The 19,254-nt window shown below is 38.7% G+C and overlaps 1 protein-coding gene and 1 long non-coding RNA gene across 25 annotated transcripts in view; both read left to right on the top strand.

The window, feature by feature from the left end:
- The first annotated feature begins 276 nt into the window (after nucleotides 1-276).
- WNK1 (WNK lysine deficient protein kinase 1) overlaps nucleotides 277-19,254 on the top strand; it is a 150,097-nt gene continuing 131,119 nt past the window's right edge. For 20 of the 24 annotated variants that reach the window (XM_077871588.1, XM_077871565.1, XM_077871568.1 and 17 more), the window contains exon 1: nucleotides 277-2,033. In XM_077871588.1, coding sequence (XP_077727714.1) covers nucleotides 1,266-2,033 — 768 coding nt within the window. In that variant the 5' untranslated portion in view covers nucleotides 277-1,265. The remainder of the gene's footprint in view (nucleotides 2,034-19,254) is intronic. The other 4 variants (XM_077871582.1, XM_077871585.1, XM_077871586.1 and 1 more) reach the window with 1 other exon arrangement.
- On the top strand, nucleotides 2,188-6,043 carry LOC144297449 (uncharacterized). Its single transcript, XR_013364502.1, has 2 exons — nucleotides 2,188-5,103; nucleotides 5,880-6,043. It is a non-coding gene; the product is annotated as an uncharacterized LOC144297449 (long non-coding RNA).

Here is a 19,254-nt window from a genome sequence, read left to right on the forward strand (position 1 = left end):
ATGGGGTTTAGCGACCCACGGCGACGCTCCCATCAGCCTCCCAGAAGGGGCGGTTTCCAAAGAAAACTACAGCTCCCATGAGGCATCAGGCTAAAGCAACCACAGAGCATCACGGAAGTCGTAGGCTCCCTTCTCCACAATCCCTTTCATTCTTCAAAGGCGAAGACTACAAATCCCAGGGAGCCCCAATACGAGCACGCCTGCGCAAGAGCCCCGAGAGCGGGGTGGGGGTGGGGCGCCCCGGCGGCGGGGGGCGGGGTCGGAGAGGGCTGTGTGGAGGCTTCGGAGTCCCGGCGCCATTTAGCGCGGAGAGTTTCCCCGGCGGACGCGGCTCTTCACCCTCGGCCACTCTGCACCCCCCATCTTCGGTGACAGAAGGCGCCTGGTGGGGGTGACTACTCTTTCCACTCCCTGACTCCCTTCACCCAGTCCTCTCGGTCTCCCCGACTCTCGGCCCAGAGAAGCAGCGGAGCTCGGGCCCCGCGGTGAGCGGCCCTCCCCTCCCCACCGTTCCCTCCCTCAGTCAGCCCCCGGCACCGGCCCGGGAGGAGACGGGGGTTTGCCAGGCCCGGGGCGGGCGGGGAGGCCTCGGGGAAGGGGGGGCCCGCTCCTCAGGCACCGAGGCTTCGTCGCTTCGGCTCTTTCCGTCCGGGCGATGGGCGCCCTGTGAGACTGTCCCCCGAGCTGGGGGCGCGTGTGGGAGGAAGCGACCGACCGACCGACTGACCGACCGGATCCCCGGCCGGCCCTCCTCGCCTCTCTCGGCCCCTCCCACTCTGCTCGGCTCCCGGGCCGCCGCCGCCCGGCAGTCGGTGCTCGTCCGTTCTAGGCGTCGCCGCCGCCCCGGGGCCTAACCCGCCCGGCTTGGGCAGCGGCGGCGGCGGGGACCTGGAGCCGCCGCCGCATCCGCCTCGTCCCAGTGCCGGCTGCCCGCCCTGCCCCTCATGACTGCGGCGCCCCTGCCGCTCCCGCCTTCCGGGCCGCCGCTCGCCGCAGGATGGATGCGGACCGTGAGGCGCTAACCCCCGCCCGCCCGCCGACGAGCCCGCCTCGTGAGCCGCAGCAGCCGCCGCAACTGGGTCCCGGGGCCCGCGTCGCCGTCGGGTCGGCTTGTCAGTGCTGAGTGAGGAGCCGTCCGGGTGCACCGGAGCCCGCCGGGAGCCCCGCAGCGGGACCCGCACGCCTCGCCGTCCGCCGGGCGCGGCCCCTCGCCCTCCCTTCGTTCACAAGTTCGAGCCCGCTCGCCTCGCTCCTGCGGACCGACCATGTCTGGTGGCGCCGCAGAGAAGCAGAGCAGCACTCCGAGCTCCCTGTTCCTCTCGCCACCGGCGCCCTCCCCCAAGAATGGCTCCAGCTCCGACTCCTCGGTGGGGGAGAAACTGGGCGGCGCGGCGCCCGACGCTGGGGCCGGCCGCACGGAGGAGTACCGGCGTCGCCGCCACACCATGGACAAGGACAGCCGTGGCGCGGCGGCGACCACCACCACCACCGAGCACCGCTTCTTCCGCCGCAGCGTCATCTGCGACTCCAACGCCACGGCGCTGGAGCTGCCCGGCCTCCCTCTGCCTCTGCCCCAGCCCGCGGTGGGGGTGTCGGTGGCTGCGCCGCAGAGCGCCCCGCCGGAGCCGCCGCGTGAGGAGACCTTGACGGCCGCCGCCGCCGTGCAGGTAGCCCAGCCGCCCCCCGCCGCTGCCGGCCCCGGGGAGCCAGTCGGCTCAGGCCCTGCCGCTGCCGCCGCCGCCCCCAGCAGTGCCGGCAGAGATCGGCAGGCGTCCCAGCCCAACCATGTGGGGAGCAAAGAGGAGCCTTCGGCGGCCAGGAGCGGCAGCGGCGGCGGCAGCGCCAAGGAACCACAGGAGGAACGCAGCCAGCAGCAGGATGATATCGAAGAGCTGGAGACCAAGGCCGTGGGAATGTCCAACGACGGCCGCTTTCTCAAGTTCGACATCGAAATTGGCAGAGGCTCCTTTAAGACCGTCTACAAAGGTCTGGACACTGAAACCACGGTGGAGGTCGCCTGGTGTGAACTGCAGGTATGGATGGCCCCATCGCTTACGGTGGTTTGGAGCTACGTTTGGCTCGACTAAGCCAGTTACTCCAATTCCTCCTTTAAAGTCGTTCTTTTAACCATTCGCTCCCGCGGCGGGCAGGGGTGGAGGGGAGTGAGGGGTGGAGGGGGGGGTGGAGGCCAACTTTGAAAAGAGATTGAAACTAGAATTTGGGGCATGTACCTACGTAGGATAAGAGTTACTGGTAACCAAAGAGGCTTGCCACTTAGGGAAGGAGTGGTGAAAATCATCTTAGTACAAACGCGTTACCTACTTGTTATTGTTTTAGAGTCTGTCAGGAAACCCGGAATTAGTGGGAAAGTTTCTGAGTTAGGAAAGTACAGTCTTCTTGCCCCGTGCGTTTCAGTCTTAGCAGAGGCTCTGCACTTTTGAGCTGCTGGTGTGTTACATGCGAGTTTCCATCCCCGAGATCAGGCTGTACTTTTCAAATAGGAACGACTTCGTTCCTCAGTGACCTTACTTGGGATATATCTTAGTTGGTGATTGCACAGGCATTTAACATAAACCATAGAAAAGACTTTCTTCTCTCGATAAATGCTTTGGGACTAGAAAGGTACAATAAGTGTTTGATATTGTTCTACCTAATGATGCTTAATTAAGCCTGTTGGTAGCTGGTAGTTTTCTGACAGCGTTAATTAAAACTAGTATGTCTTGGGGATCCCTGGGTGGCTCAGCGGTTTAGAGCCTGCCTTCGGCCCAGGGCCTGATCCTGGAGACCCGGGATCGAGTCCCACCCACATCGGGCTCCCTGCATGGGGCCTGCTTCTCCCTCTGCCTGTGTCTCTGCCTCTCTCTCTTTCTCTCTCTGTGTCTCTTGTGACTAAATAAATAAAATCTTAAAAAAACAAAATAAAACAAAACAAAAAAACTAGTATGTCTTCAGCCCATTCACTATCCCCTGAATAGTACACGAGCCCATGTAAACTTCTGTAAGTGGTTTGAGAGTTGTAACATCACTACAGTTATTGTTATGAAAGGTTTTTAAGCCAGACTTTTTCCAGGAGTCCAAAGGACTCAAATGCTTTGCTTTTTTAACGTCTCGGGGAGGTTTTCATGGTGTAAATAATGGTGTGTCATTCTGGTTGACAAGTATATTCTACGTTTAAATAGCTAGGTTTGGGTAACTTGTTGCTTGACCTATAGCAGCTTGATTGAATGTTGTCCTCATCCAGAAGTGAACGGAGATTATTGGAAGAAGCAGAGTTCCACTGAAAAAGTCAGTTACATTATAGACGAAAAATGCTGATATTCTTGTCAAGAAAATGGACCTGAATGGACTAAAATAGGATATGAACGTTACTGAATATTCTAGTTTATTTTATCCATAAACTAATATGTCAGTACTTTGAATGTCACCCTACAAATGACCAGGGCCATATCAAATGTGAAGGGAAGTTAGCATGTGGAAGGAAGTGAACTTAAAGACTGACAAGTTCTTTAGGAACATAATAATTTCTTAAGTTTTACAGCAAATGATGTAGAACTACTAAGGCATTGTGAAATAAAAACTATTTTATGGCAGTTTATATTGGGTGCAGACGTTTTTTAAAAAGTCTCGTCAAGCCATAGCCTTATTCTTATTGGACAGTCCTCAAAAACTGATTCCTTTTGGTTTACAGGCACAAATTCCATTTATACACTTTTTTCTTTTTTCTTGGTACAGGGGTGCCTATTGCTGCTGATCTTGGATTTTATTCTTCTGTTAAGGTTTTATTTGAATAGGTGCTTTTTAGATAAATTTTATTTGGTTACCTTACTTTCTTAAGACTGGACCCAAGTAAATGTTGAGCACTTTATGGATTGTGTTAGTTTCAATTATTTAACTTTGAAGACTTACAGAATATAATGTGTGTTTTCCTTAATCACCTGGATTTTTTTTTTTTTTTATGATTTTATTGATTTATTTGAGAGAGAGTGTGCCAGGACACAAGGTGTGGGGGAGGGGCAGAGAGAGGAAGACAAGCAGACTACCCTGCTCCCCCAGCAGGGAACTTAGTCTTGGGGCTCCATCCCAGGATCCTGAGATCAAGACTTGAGCCAAAGGCAGGCACTTAACCAACTGAGCCACCCAGGCACCCCTCACCTGGAATTTTTTGATAGTTTATTTATCTTGAAATTAATGATACAGTGGAAGAAATCAGTTTGTCTGATGTCATAATAATTTTGTCTAAGCTTCTCAGTTTTTCTTTGAACTCATGGCTTTTCTCTGTCTAGGCATGGCATGGTCAAATTAAAGAGTATCTGATACCTTATCATATCACCATATTATTTTTAAAGCAGTTCAGGATTTGACAGCAGAACCAAATACATCCTAGCTCATTGAATGGTACCCTAGTTTAGGAACTTCCATATGTCATTTGACCCTGTTTGTACAATTTTTCATTTTGTTTTTTGAAATATGATTTTCCTAGCCTTTATAGCAGTATGTCGGGTAGTATTTTTGGTTTCTTGACCAGGATATTTGCCTAATAACCTATTCATTAGGTGACTGAGTTTTTGGATACAAATTAAAGGACTAGTCAACGGATTACTGAAACATTGAAAAGAAAGGAAAGCTTTTTCACTAAAAGTATATATCTAATATACATATTTTTCTATAGGAAGAAAGAAATATTCAGTTATTGAGTTAAAAACCTTAGTGTATTAAAATTGGAAGAAATTATTCTGCCTGACTACTTGATAAAGAACTTGAAATTACAGAGCAGGTAAATGACTTGCTTAGAATCGTAAAGAACAAATTTTAAACTGGTTAGGATCTGATGATTTGGGAAATGTTAAAGCATTTGTTAGTCTCGTACATGGCTAATTAGTGCTTCTCAAATGAGGCTATTGTATTTTGGTGTGAAAGTCACTGTCAGATTTCTTTAGAATTCTGTAACCATAGCAAATTCTATTCTTTGGTTTGGATGTTGATTTTATCAATTCAAGTATATAAATAGACTTTTTGGGACGGAGAATGAGTGAATGTGGTATACAAATCAAACTTGTTTCCATCAAGCTAATTTTTAGAGTCACAATATGCATAACTATTAAAGTAAGTATTAATTCCTAATAAATAATATTAAGTAATACTTAATACCTAAGATACCAAGGATCTTAAGTACTAACTTTAATCCTTTAAGATACAGATTTCTTTGCTTGATTTTGTTAGGCAAATGACATGCCTTAATTTTAATACTCAGTTTCTTTGTTCAGAAAATGTTAGTGCTGGATTTTGCAGAGTTTATATTGCTGTTCTGTGGAAGGAGATTTAAGAAATGTAGCATAATTTTCTTAAGAAAATGTATTTATACTGAGATTTGTAAATGATTTTACTTTCTTTAGTACTTTTCTCCCAAATTGCTTCTAAATAAAGTTCACATGGTAACTTGATATATTCGCTTTGTACATTGATAAGATTGTTTCCAGTTTGGAAGGGAAAGTCAAATTTTGTTTAACCTGCAATATTCCTAGTGCTTGGCTCTGGCTTTCTCCCCCACCCCCTAAGTAAATTAAGGGTCATATCTCATCAAGAGCATAGGATATATTTTTGGGACTTAATTTCCTTTTTTTTTTTTTTTTATTTTTAAGTTGAAGTATAGTTGACGCACAATGTTACATTAGTTTCAGGTGCACAGGTTTAAATTAATGTTTTCATAAAAAGTTTAGCAGTGCTGCAGAAATGTGATGTGGTTCTGTGATTAAGAAACCGTAACTTCTTTCTTTGCTTTAGTTCTTAAAATAACTCCTTGAACTGAATCTTCCATTTGAATATTGATAGCTTTTTTTGCCTTTATTTTTTACAATTGTGCCAAATTCCTTGTTTTTCAGGATGAGAATCTTCAGTAATTTTCAGTCCCAGGAACAAGATTTCCCGGAATAGTCTGCAGGTTTTTTTTTTTGTTTTAAAGTCTCAGAGTTAATGATGAGTATGGGCAACATTGAGATAACACAAGTGTAACTGCTATGCAAATTAAAGAATGATTGGTAACTTGCTTGAAGTAATCCTTTTTTCCTACTAACAAGACAGTGTAAAGACAGGATAATTTTGGTTAGGTAATATAATGATTTAAAATATACATAAATTTATTGCTGTAGGAAGTAACCTTTGGGGCAGAGATAATGAGAATTATATCAAAGTTGATTTTTCAATGATTTTTTCTTACTTGGTGTCAAAGGTTTAAATGTTTTCTATTTATTTTTTTCTCTCATGATAAGTATCACAGCTGTTCCTAGTGAAGGGTGTTTTTTGTGTAAAACAAATGGGGAATCTGTTGTATGGTGATTGAGTTCATTTCTTGATTATCTAGGTTTTAGTGCAAGATCCTGGTCATTTGAAAGTCATTCTACTTAATCTCTATGGAAACATTCAACTAATACTGGGCTCTCATTTTTAGCAATTATTCTAAACCTGTTGTTTGGGTTTTCTAATAGCTTTTCAGTGTTTTAGATAAAGCTGTAAAAGTAGCAAGAGTGGTTATGTTCAAATTATACTTCCTGAAAATGTTAGTATAACATGAAAAAATTCATAATAGCTATTAGGTTTTGTGGTAACAGCTCTTTATATTTACTTATGTAGCATCTTGCATTTTATTTTTCTTTCTTTCTTTTTTTTTTTTTTAAACAGGACCACTGTAATGTGCAGGAATAGGTGAGACTTACCATGCGTGACCTGAATTTAGATTTGAAGAGGGCTTTATTTTTCTGCAGTGTAACAGTCATTAAGAACTTAACTGCCTGAATTCAAATGCTGACTCAGCTAATGATTCTGTCACTTTGGGAAACATCTGTGCTAGTTTCCTATCGATAAAATGGAATGTAATAAGAGTACCTACTTGATAGAGTTGTGACTATTAAATGAATTACATAAATATAAAACATTTAGGACAGGGCCTGGCACATAAGTGTTAACTATGATGATACATCAGGTTTTTAGACTGTTTTTTTTTTTTTTTTTTGAGGCTGTGAACATTTTGTTTGATTTGTCTATATTCTTGAAAATTCATGTAGCAAAACTCTTATTGTTGCTTATCATTTTTAGGGGGAACTTTGGAGTTGGAACATATTATCATCAGTGCTTTGAAATTCTTTAGCTTTGCCTGTATTCTGGCCTAACTTTGTAATTTCATGACCTGTCACTATCTCAGATGCCAGACTTTTTGAATTTGCTAAGATGTTTTTCCTTTTGGGATCATTCTTATAATATTCTTCAAAATAATTGGAAACTGTTTATATTCTTTGGCTACTTTAACTAGTCCTTGAGCACTTTGAAGATATAAGTAGATTCTCAGTGTACTTTAATAAATACTACGTTCTTTTCTAAGTTAGAAGTAGTTGTAGATCTTAGAGTTGTTTTATCCATACTCTTTTCCTCTCTTTGGTCCACAGCAGATTTTCTAATCTTGTATTTGGAGAGTTCACTGTAGTATAACACAATACTATGTAATGGAAAAGACCTCTAAGGCAGAACATTTGAGTTCTCTGGTACTCCGTTTTCTGACCCTGAGTAAGGAATTTAATTTGTAATGCTGATTTATTAGTAATATGACCTAACTGGATTTTTTTTTTTTTTAAGATTTTATTTATGTGAGAAAGAATGAGAGCTAGAGTGAGAGAGAGTACAAGCACATACAGAGGGAGAGAGAGCAGCAGATTCCCCACTGAGCAGGGAGCTTGATGTGGGGCTCGATCCCAGGATCCTGGGATCATGACCTGGGGTAAGGGTAGTCACTTAGAAGACAGACACCCAGGCACCCCGACTTAACTAGATTGTTGAAGATAACTGAAAAACTGTGTGAGGGTACTTTGTGAAGTGTTACAGATAATGAAAGGATAATGGTGCTTTAAAAAAAAATCCATTTTGAAAAGGTTTATGTTGTCACTTGTTACAAATTGGGTTGTCTATTTTGAACTTCTTAAAGTTGGGTTTTAGGACATGCAAGAGAAAATTAGGGAAAAGGCACTGGAATTATAATGTTTGAGTTAATAAGCTACATTAGAAAGATAAATTGCTTTGCTCACAACTTTCTTTAGCTCTGGGAAAGTTAAAAAGCAAAATTTTAAAAATCTGGAAGAGAATAGCACTCATTAATATTCTAGTATTGACATAGATTCTTTCTATCCCCACCTTTTCCTAATTGATCTCAACTGGATTAATCCAAATAAAAATCAGTAAAGAAATAAAGTTCCTAGTTAGAAAAAAAAATTGGTTTTTAGGAACTTTTTGGTTTTTCAGTTTTAGGAATTTTATCAAATCTTAAGAAAAAGGGGAGCAGATTGAAGAGAAGTTGCCAGAAGCTCTTCTTAAGAGTTTTATTATTTGGGAGAGGGTGGTGTCTTTATCAGGTGGCTTACTTAATATTGTGTGTACTTATTAAAAGATTGGTTATTTGATATTCTACATGAGAGGAATGATGTCATTAATTTGCTTTGTTCTGTAATTGACTTACTCGATCATATCTCCACCTTAATTTATATTAATTTAGATTTTTCAGATAGTCTTTTTTTTTTCTTTTTTTTTTTTTCAAAGAGGTGGGGACAGAGGGAAAGAATCTTAAGCAGAGTCCATGCCCAGTACACAACTGACCTCACAATCCTGAGATCATGACCTGAGCTGAAATCACCAGTTGGACGCTTAACCAACTGAGCCATCCAGGCACATTTCAGATGAGGTTTCATAAAGATTTTATTTTTTGACATTGTGACATGAATCTTGGTATTGTAAGATTGACATATTAGGTGTGCTATACTAAATGTGCTTAATAATTTTTAGGAAAGAATCCTCAGTTAAACTGTCATCACAAGCAGATACAGTTTTTCGAGGAATTCAAGAATTCTTAAGAAATTTAAGAATTTAGGATTAATTTAAGAAAGAGTGTTTAGAAATCTACTTGGTACAATCATCAGATTAGTGAAGAAAAACCACACTAATTATTTCTGTAGAAATAATTGCTTTTATGCAGCCAAGGTTCAGCTTCTCAGAGACAAGTGATTTCTTTTTTGTCAGTATGTGCATGGTGGATGGTCTTGTGTTACTTAAACACAAACTAATATATAAACTAAGCAGTGAGAGGTGAAACTAATTAGTAGATCAAATCGTTATTGATATGCTTGGGATAATAAGATCACTTTAATGGCTAATAGTTTTGTGTTAAATAACCTGATATATCCATCTCTGTGTGGATACTCTCCTTATTTGGACTGGTAAGTCATTGTGGATGAAAGTAAATTTGGGAAATTCACAGGTCATCTCTTTGACATGCTGAAGATATCCTAGACATCATTATCATATTTATATTTACATGCTCTTTGAATGCTTCACACACCTCTCCCACACAAATACTCAACTATAGGAAACGGAGAGTAAACAAAAGGATTTTAGGTAGATTTGCATAGTAATAATAGTGGAGAATGGATTTAAAGTGTACAAGGGATATGTAGAGTTTAGTTAGGGGTATGAATATGAGACCTCTGCAGCCTGAATGAGGGCAGTAGTGGTTAAAAGAATCTTTAAGTATTTTGGAGATAAAATATGCAGAGTTTAGTGATGAATTGGCATTTGGAGGAAAAATAAAGCACAGATAAAAGGGTAGAGATAGATGATTGTGCTGTTAACTGAGAGAATAAGAATTAGGGGTTTTGTTTTGGGGGAGGGGAAAGGCTATGGAGATCTATTCAGTTGACATGTTAAGTCTGAGGTACTTGGGATACCTCCAGAAAGAAGTTCAATAGGCAATTGTCTTTATCAGGTGGCTTACTTAATATTGTGTGTACTTTCTAAAAGATTGATTATTTGATATTCTTCATGAGAGGAACATTACTGAAGCTCATTACATTACTGAACCTCAAAGAATAGGTTCAAGGTAAAGCTATAGATTCCCAAATGTCTGTTAGTCATAGCTGAAATAATGCAAGTACATGAAATCATCCAGGGAGAGGATATATCTAAATACATAGAGATGGAGGAAGAGAGAGAGGATGATAATTTTCCCAGGGCAAAATAGGAATAATTAACAAGTGGACAGAGGATAAAAAGAGACCAGGGGTTGGGCTAACTAGAACACTGGAGGAATGGCAATATCAAGGGAATAAAATTTTAAGAAAGGATTATAGTAGAGAAATCCAATTTGCATAGTAGTAATTTTGGAGAATAGATTTTAGAAGGACTAGAAAAGAATTATAGAGATTAGTTAGGCTTTGGAAATTGTTTATTGCATTTGGGTATTAAGTCATTAACAGCGAAATTCAGGATTATCTAAGAGGAGATATGAGCAAGGGTAGATGTAAGTCACCGATAACATCCTAGATATATGTACTGTTTGCTAGCCTCCTGTGGCTATTTAACTTAATTAAAATAAAATTTTAAAACTCAATTCTTTGCACTAGCCACATTTCAGGTACTCAAAAGCCATGTGAGTGTACCATATTGGATGGTACAGATATAGAGCATTTCCATCATTGTGGGGAGTTCTATTGGAACATGCTGTATCTAGATCTTGGGTAGAGTTGTGTTTTTTTTCAATAGCTTGATTGAGATATAATTTGCACATCATAAAGAATATAACAGTGTGGGGCACCTGGGTGGCTCAGTTAAGCATCTGACTCGATTTTGGCTCAGGTCATCATGATCTCAGGGTTGTGAGATACTCTCTCTTCCTTTGCCCCTCTGCTGCGCCCCCTCCCTCCTGAAATACACACACAGCATAGTGCTTTTATAGCTTAAGTTACATATTTTAAAAATGTATGTATTCTGTATTAATAAAAATTTTTTTGGGGGGGAAAAGATATGCAAAGGATGTTATCACAAACTCAAATATATGTGCAGAATTAACAGATTTACATATATCACGTTATGCTCCAGATATTTGGTGATCTTACAATTTCAGAATAGAGGAAAATTTGTGGTGGATTTAAGGGAGTGGCTGAGGAAGGTTAAGAACTAGAGATAATAAGAGTAGGCTATTTCTTTAGACAAGTTTGAATGAGTATGGGTCAAGAAAGATTGGCTAAGTAGAAGGTATGATCAAGGATGAGATGGATAGATAAGGAAAAGGTCTTTAAAACTTGAAACACTGAAATATAGTATTTGCTTACTCCACTTCATATCTGTGTTAAGGTTCTGTTCTAAGCTAATTGTTTTATTTTTGGTTATTCTTTATGAATAGTTAGGTTTAGTCCAAATAAGTTTTCATACTTCATGCTATTTATTAACTAGTGTCCAGATGAATACTTACCAGAATACTCTTTGAAAGTAATGTTTTGATTAAAGTGTTTCCCTTCTATAATCTCTGGCTTTCTTGTTACATTTATGTAATAGTGTGGTGATATATACTTTACTTTATAAGTGAGCATCTCTGAAATAACCATCTTTGTCACTTGAGGAAACAGCCAGATTTAAAATAAAATTTTATCATAGGAAAGATTCTGAGTTACTATACTGTTTCTAGGATGTGGTAAAAATGCGCTTTTCTATAACAAAAGCCCTAAATACTGCGTACCTTTCTTCAGCCCCCCCCCCCCTTTTTTTTTTTGCAAAATGTTCCTTGCTAATTAATCTGGAAAAGTGTTAATAATCACTAATACCGGAACGCCTTGGTGGCTCAGTGTGAGTGTCTGCCTTTGGCTCAGGGCATGATCTTGGAATCCTGGGATTGAGTTTCATTTTGGTATCCCTGCAAGGAGCCTGCTTCCCCCTCTGCCTGTGTCTCTGCCTCTCTCTCTGTCTCTCATGAATAAATAAATGAAATCTTAAAAAAAAAATCACTAATACCTAGCTAATAAGAGCCTTTTTTTTTTTTTTTGCAACAGGCACAGTGCTGTTTTACTTATTAATAATTTAATTATTAAAGAATTATTTGTAATTCTCATAATAGTATAAGGCATATGTTTTCTTAATTTTATATCTGAAGAAACTAACTCAGTTTTAATAACTTATTTAATTAAGATCATGGCATATTTTATTTTTTCCACTGCAGAATGCTTCAGTTAAACCAGGAAGAAGAATTTGAATTATTGTGGAATTCTAAGTCCTTTTGCTCTATTTAGCAATTATAACTAATTCTTGAGCATCTTATACCTTTACTTTGACTTCATGAAATAAATCTTTATTTAAATGTTCTTTTAGCCAGTATTTATATGTAGATACTATAAGGAGGGGGAGATGGCAGGGCTTTTTAAATTAACTTTTATTGTGTGTTCAGAGTTTTTTAGATGCTATTTTCATCCATTGGCTATCACAGGATGTTCTGTTTACATTTAAGTATTTAAGGTGAAGCAATATTTCTGTGGTCTATGTGTATCAGATTTCCTAATAGAGACAAATTGAGTGGCTGTAGTGTTAGGACGATTTTTGTCAGTGCTCTTTAACAACTTCTATGTATAAATATTGTTCATTTTCAAGTATTACATTGTATGTAAAAATTAAATTTCTAAATTCCTAAAGTTGTTAGGTACCGATGCTATTTTTTACTTAACCAGGAAAGCAGAATTAAAGGATATTGGAGTACTTAATGAATAGATCAACATGTTGTTACTGTATAATTAACAGAGGACTTAGTTTTATTTGTGGAGATTGAAGTTTTAACTAGTTTAGTTCTTGATACTGATGATATGAATTGACCTTTTTCCTTGATTTAAAAAAGAATCTTGTTACTTTTTTTTCTTCACTGTGTAGTTTGACATATTACATATGCTCTTGAGAAGGATTTGGCTCTCATGTATGAGCTACAGATAGAAAGCTCATTTAAATTACATAATTATGTTTTGAAATCTTCTGGAATGTTTAATCAGCATTGTTATGGGAATAAGATGTTAGCTTACCTCCAGTAAGATTTCCAGATAAATGAGATTTTCTTCCTGAAGTATCAAGACTTTGTATTAATTTAGTAAAACACTTGAAGTGTATCACTTGATATTATTTGCCTGTGTAATACACCAGCACAGACTAATAAGCATATCATGCCATCAGCCTGGATCCCTGTATGTTCTTTAGACTAAAATGGTTCTTTGAAGTCAGTCAGTTCCGCAGCCTGTTATACCAGGAGTAATCCATGCTTAGGCACATAAGATCTTGCCTCAAAGTATGGCAGATTGTTCAAAATATTCTTGTTTTGTTTAGAGTAACTGGGTCTGTAGGGGTTTTCAGCTTCAGCTATATAGAGTACAAATCACCCATCCGTCTTTCATCCCAAGCATAGATTTAGGCTTTCATTCTCTTTTCCTTTAAGGTAAGTTGCATTATTTTGGTTGTTCAGGATGGGGGAGACTTTCCAGCCAGTGGCCCTCATTCAGGGCCATTTATTTTAAGTCTGTCAGAATTTCGAATAACAGTAAACTTAAAAGGGAAGGTCTTGGAATCTCCACACTTACCAAAAGCCTTTTTTTTGCATACTTCTACACACTTTCTCTTAGGTCAATCCCACTTAATATCATTGGTAGGGATACTTTTACCAAGTCAAAAACAGAGTCTGCTCTGTACCTTCTCTGTTCGTTTCAATTACATTACTGAGAAGCATCACTCAAGTGATTCTTCCCAGAACAAAGTAGGTGATGCCTAGGTGCATTGCTCTTTTCTGCCTAGACAAAAAAAAAAGCCACCAGCAATTTTTTAATGGTAGACTCTCAACTTAAATATTTGTTCTGCCTGACCAAGCATCCTATTACATAGAGGTGCTAGTTTAGATATTACTTTTGGTAACATAAGTGGAGGGGGCAGGGCATAATGATACTCTGCTGGGGAGAATCTTGACCATTTTCTATCCCTTTTATAAGGACAGAAGTCAAGCGTCCATATTTCCCAAAAATGCCACTATTACATAATGGCTTTCACAGATCTTACTGAATAATACTCTACTTGAGTATTTTATTTTAATGTTTTAAACATCTATCATCCTTAACCCTCTTCAATATGTAAAAATGACTTAACAACCAGTACTTAACTATTACACAATAGGAACTTTTTTCCTCTTTATGTGATAGATATACTAAAACCTCAAAAAAACCTTTTTACTATGAAATACTTAACAGTTGTTCCAGATTGGGCCAGAAGCTGCCTTTTGTGTCCTTTTTATTAACATGTCCCTGTCGTTTTGGATGATGTCCTTATTTTCTGCACAAGATGTTCTTTCCCCACCCTGGCCCTGGACCAGCCGTTTCTCCAAGGAGGCAGGTCCCTTATAGTATAGAATGGAATTCAGAAAGCAATGTCTGAGTTTGGATGTACTCATGGATACTGGGGCATCACAGTTTCCAGATTTTTAAGTGAAGAGTTAGGAAGTATTTATATGTATACATGAGTGCGTGTGCCTCTGTGTATATGTATGCATATGTATATATTTTAAATATTTTATTTGAGAGAGAGAGCAGTGCAAGAGAAAGAGCACAGGAGCCGGGGGGGAGAGGCAAAGGGAGAGGGAGAAGCATGCTCCCCATTTTAGCAGGGATCCCAGAATCCTGGGATCATGACCTAAGCCAAAGGCAGACGCTTAACCAACTGAGCCACGCAGGTGCCCCTGATTAATTGATTTTCAATAAAGGTACCAAGGTAATTAGTGAAGGAAAAAAAATTTAGCATCCAGACTGAGATGTGCAGGTGTAAGTTACACACTGGATTTTGAAGACTTAGTAAAAAACAAAGTTAAAATATTCCAATTAAAAAAATGATTACATGTTGAAACAATCATATTTGGATATATTGGGTAAATATATTTCATCTGATTCTTTTTACTTTTTTAAATGTGGCTACTTGACAATTTAACATTGCATGTATAGTTCACATTGTTTCTCTTGGCCACCTCTGACCTAGACTATGTGTTAAAATAAAATGCTGTAAAAGAGCTCATGCTATAGTAAATTAAGTATATTACTTCCTTTAAAAAAATGTTAGCACCTTCCTTTTTGTGGTTTCTTTTATTAGTACCCTTTACAAACCATAATTCTTTTGCTGTTGCTGAACAGAGAAATTTGGGTTTTTAAAGTCTTTTCTGTGGTGCTTTTAATATCTGATTATTTTATGAAATTGGCATTTTAGTCCTTTAAAATTTTATCTTGTATTTTGTTATTTACTAAATGTCTGTATCAGAAATACTTCTTGTGGTCTTGTTCTTTGAGTATTTTAGTTGTTGCTAAGAATGTTAGAAGTCAGTTTTTATTGCAAATATCTTGAAATATTTGGTAAATACTTTTGTCTATTTTGCATAAACTGCTAGTACATGTTTAGATGTATACTGAATGTGTAAACTTGCTGCTTTATTTATATTTTTAAATTATTTCTGGCCATTGTGTCTCCTTAAACTTGTTAACCAACTTAGTGCCCATATTCATATTTTAATGAAAGTGAGAAAAAGGTTAAGTTGATTTTTGATATCTTTTGCTTATGAAAGAGATAGTATTTGTAGTTCAACTATTTGTGTTAACTTTTTCCCTAAAGAGTTGATTCATGGCCACGGTGAATAAGGGTGAAAAGATTAGTGAAAAGGGTACAGTAAATAGGGGTGTACAATAAAGGTGAAAAGATCAATGAAAACATCTCTAATTGCTTAATTTTCATAAAGCTGTAAAATACCTTTTTTTTTTTTTTAAGATTTTATTTATTTATTCATGAGAGACACAGAGAGAGGCAGAGACATAGGCAGAGGGAGAAGCAGGCACCATGCAGGAAGCCTAATGAGAGACTCAATCCCAGGACTCCAGGGCGTGATCCTGAACCGCTGAGCCATCCAGGCGTCCCAAGTTGTAAAATAGCGGAGATGCCAAAGCTGTGCTTTTCTTCTCTCCTCTCTCCTCTCTTCTCTCTCCTCTCTTCTCTCTTCTCTCTTCTCTCTTCTCTCCTCTCTCCTCTCTCCTCTCTCTTCTTTTTCTTTTTCTTTTTCTTTTTTAGCAGTGCTTTTCAAAATCTAAATAGTAATAATCACAGAAGCTTCCTTCCCTTTTTGTATAAGGTTTGTTTGATAGTCATTGTTTAGAAAATGCTAATTTGATTTTGACTCTGTTACTGGAGTCGTAACTTATTTCTACCTTAGGTTTTGTAACTATCCTTAAATCACACAAAATAATTTTGAAGAAAGAACTTTATAGAAGTAATATATTCTCATTGTAAAATAATTCTTTTCCTCTAATTAGGAAATTAGAGGAAAAGAAATCTAAATAAATGACCTGCATTGAATCCCTATATCTGGAGATAAGTCTTGTTACCATTTCTAACAGTCTAATTTCTCTTCGTGATTTTTGTTTTTATAGTGTGATCATATTGTATGGTGATAGTTTGCCTGTTTTACTGCATAGCAAAAGCATTTTCCTATTTAAAAATTTGACCTATTTAGATCAAAACAACAAATACTGTTTGTATTCTTTAATCCTAATTGGGGTATGTGTTCCCCTAGTTTTGATTGTTCTGTATAGTGGCATAATTTGCCTGATTTACCTCACAGAAAAACACATTTCTTATGTTAAAAATAAGAAATTTTAGATAAAAATATGTATTATTTTTTGTAATTGTTTTTGAGACTTTGTACTACTACTACACATGCAGTTGTGACATCAGTTTCAGGTAACTGAAAATGAACTAACATTTGATCTTAGAGTGTGTAACACTTGAATTCCTACTTGACTATGTATTTTTAATTCTCAAGAGAAAAATCAGTTAGAATGTTTGGCCCACAAATTGCTAACAATTAGTTACAACTGTCTAGTAAATTGGTCATTGATGCATTTGGTGATTATCAACAGAAGTTTAAAAGTCATGGTTGATATATTGCAAAACTGATTTTTTTCACTCTCACCCTTTGTTCAGAAATTTGCAGAAAGTTCATTCACTACCTCTCATGATTTTGGGATGGTCAGAATATTTTATTTTATCATTTTTAAAAGATTTTATTTATTCATGAGAGAGGCAGAGAGACAGAAAGGCAGAGACATAAGTAGAGGGAGAAGTAGGCTCCCTGCAGGGAGCCTGATGTAGGACTTGATCCCAGGACCCTGGGACCACACCCTGGGCCCAATGCAGACACTCAACCGCTGAGCCACCCAGCCTCCCGGTCAGAATATTTTTATTTTATTTTATTTTATTTTATTTTATTATTTTATTTTATTATTTTATTTTATTATTTTTTATATTTTATTTTATGTATATTTTAAAGATTTTATTTATTTATTCATGAGAGAGAGAGAGAGAGAGAGAGAGAGAGAGAGGCAGAGACACAGGCAGAGGGAGAACCAGGCTCCATGCAGGGAGCCTGACGTGAGACTCGATCCCAGGACCTCAGAAGACGGTGCTAAACTGCTGAGCCACCGGGGCTGGCCCCGGTCAGAATATTTTAAATCAGTAGTTTGCTTTTAGAACAGTGTTACTGTACTGGTACAGTTTTAAAGAGCCAAGTATTAGTACATCGAAAATTCTTTGAGGAAGGTTGATTTTGTATATTGACTAAACTACAAGAGAAAATGCCTTAGTGTGCTTTTTCTACTTCCTACCCCTAGGAAGTCCCCCCTCCCCCCCCAGTAGAAACCATTGAAGTCTGTTGGCAGTCACAATACTTATACTGTATGCAGTAAACACCCTTGCAAGACTATCCGCAACCTGATCACACAAGAAATGATTCACCACACAGTTGCCAGAGGAGAAGGAAAAAAAAATTAACAGGCTTGTTTTTGGAGATAAAGGAGAGAAATAAAGATTATACCTAATTGATGAGTGTCCCATGGGCAAGAGCTGAACTAGAGATGTGTTCAACTAGCAGCAGCAGTTGTGGAAAAAGTACAAGGCAAATAGCTCTCTCCATTAATTTACTTCTGTAGGTTAATTTTTTTAATATTCAAAATATTTATTATGGTTTTCATTTATAAAAATGTATATTTTTAAAGGGGTGGGAGATTGTTAAATACTTCATACTAGGCAGACCTTGTTATTAAGAACCCCTCCACTGTAGTAACTTCCTCCAGTTCCTACATTCACAAGTGCAGGGTACGTATATAAATATCCACGCACACACATCCACATACTGCCTCAAGAGCTGGGAAGACTCAGAGTTACTGGCCACACTACTGAGCCTCTGGTGGATTCATCCAAATGGCTCACCAGGAGAGCAACTGGCTCAGTTCCTTTTCTCCAGTCTCTCCCTTTACAGAGACTGAGAACCCAAAGTCATAGAGTTACATCCGACTTGTAAAAGCAAGAGGCTTCTGTCTGAGGATGAGGATAAGCAAAGTGGGAAAAAGGATGAAGCTAAGAACACCAAACACTTTTAGCTGGAGTTGTCTGTCACTGCAAGAGGTCAAGGGACTAGGGCAAGATAACTTAAATCTTCTTCCTTTATTTAAATTGTGTTAAGTCTATTCTAGAGCATGCCAAAGATGTTTTTAAAATATAGGAAATTCTTAATGCATTTAAAGGGAGTTACTTCCTAGTTGTTTTTTACCCCGTTCCAGAAGCAATATATACTTAGGGACATCTTAAAAGACAGAAGAATGCTTAAAAAAAAAAAAAAAAAAAAAAAAAAGACAGAAGAATAGAAACCAAAATAAGCCCACTAAAGTTCTGTCACTAAAAGACAATGCTAGTGTATCAGTTGGGAATATTTTCCTTTTCTCTCTCCCCTAAAATGGGTTTTATATTTATTCAACCAATATTTATTAAAGTCTATGTGCATGGTACTGTCTTAGTTGGCAAGTAGAGGAAAAAACCCTGCCCTCAGAGAACTTATGTTTCTGCTGGGATCATGGGCGTGTGTGTATGTATAATTTTATTAATGATAATTTTATAATTCATTGGAATGTAGGAATTAGTATAAACATTTTAGCAGCTGCGTGATAGTTCCTTATGCAGAAACACCATAATTTACCAATTGTTATTAAGTTATATTTTCTCTTATAAATACAGTAGGCATGAGTCTTATCTGTAAGATTGTAACTGTGAAATATATTCTCATTTTACTAAAATTTAATCTATTGTGACCTTACCTAATTGTGTTCATCATTATTCCCCTGTACAATTACTCCTCCCCCCAGTCTTTGGATAGCTTCATATATTCTAGAACATTTATCAGGAAAGGGCTTTCCAGTCTGCTACCTACACTGCTTGTCAATGACATGCTATTTATAGCATGCCTGAAAAGTTCTTTCCAAGGCCAACTTATGGAGAACTGTGAGTAACCTATGCAGAATTTTCTAAAACAAAGTTCTTGCTGTCTTTGTCTCTCTCTTAACCCCACCA

This window comes from Canis aureus, chromosome 25, assembly GCF_053574225.1.
Source record: "Canis aureus isolate CA01 chromosome 25, VMU_Caureus_v.1.0, whole genome shotgun sequence".
Taxonomy (NCBI): Eukaryota; Metazoa; Chordata; class Mammalia; order Carnivora; family Canidae; genus Canis; species Canis aureus.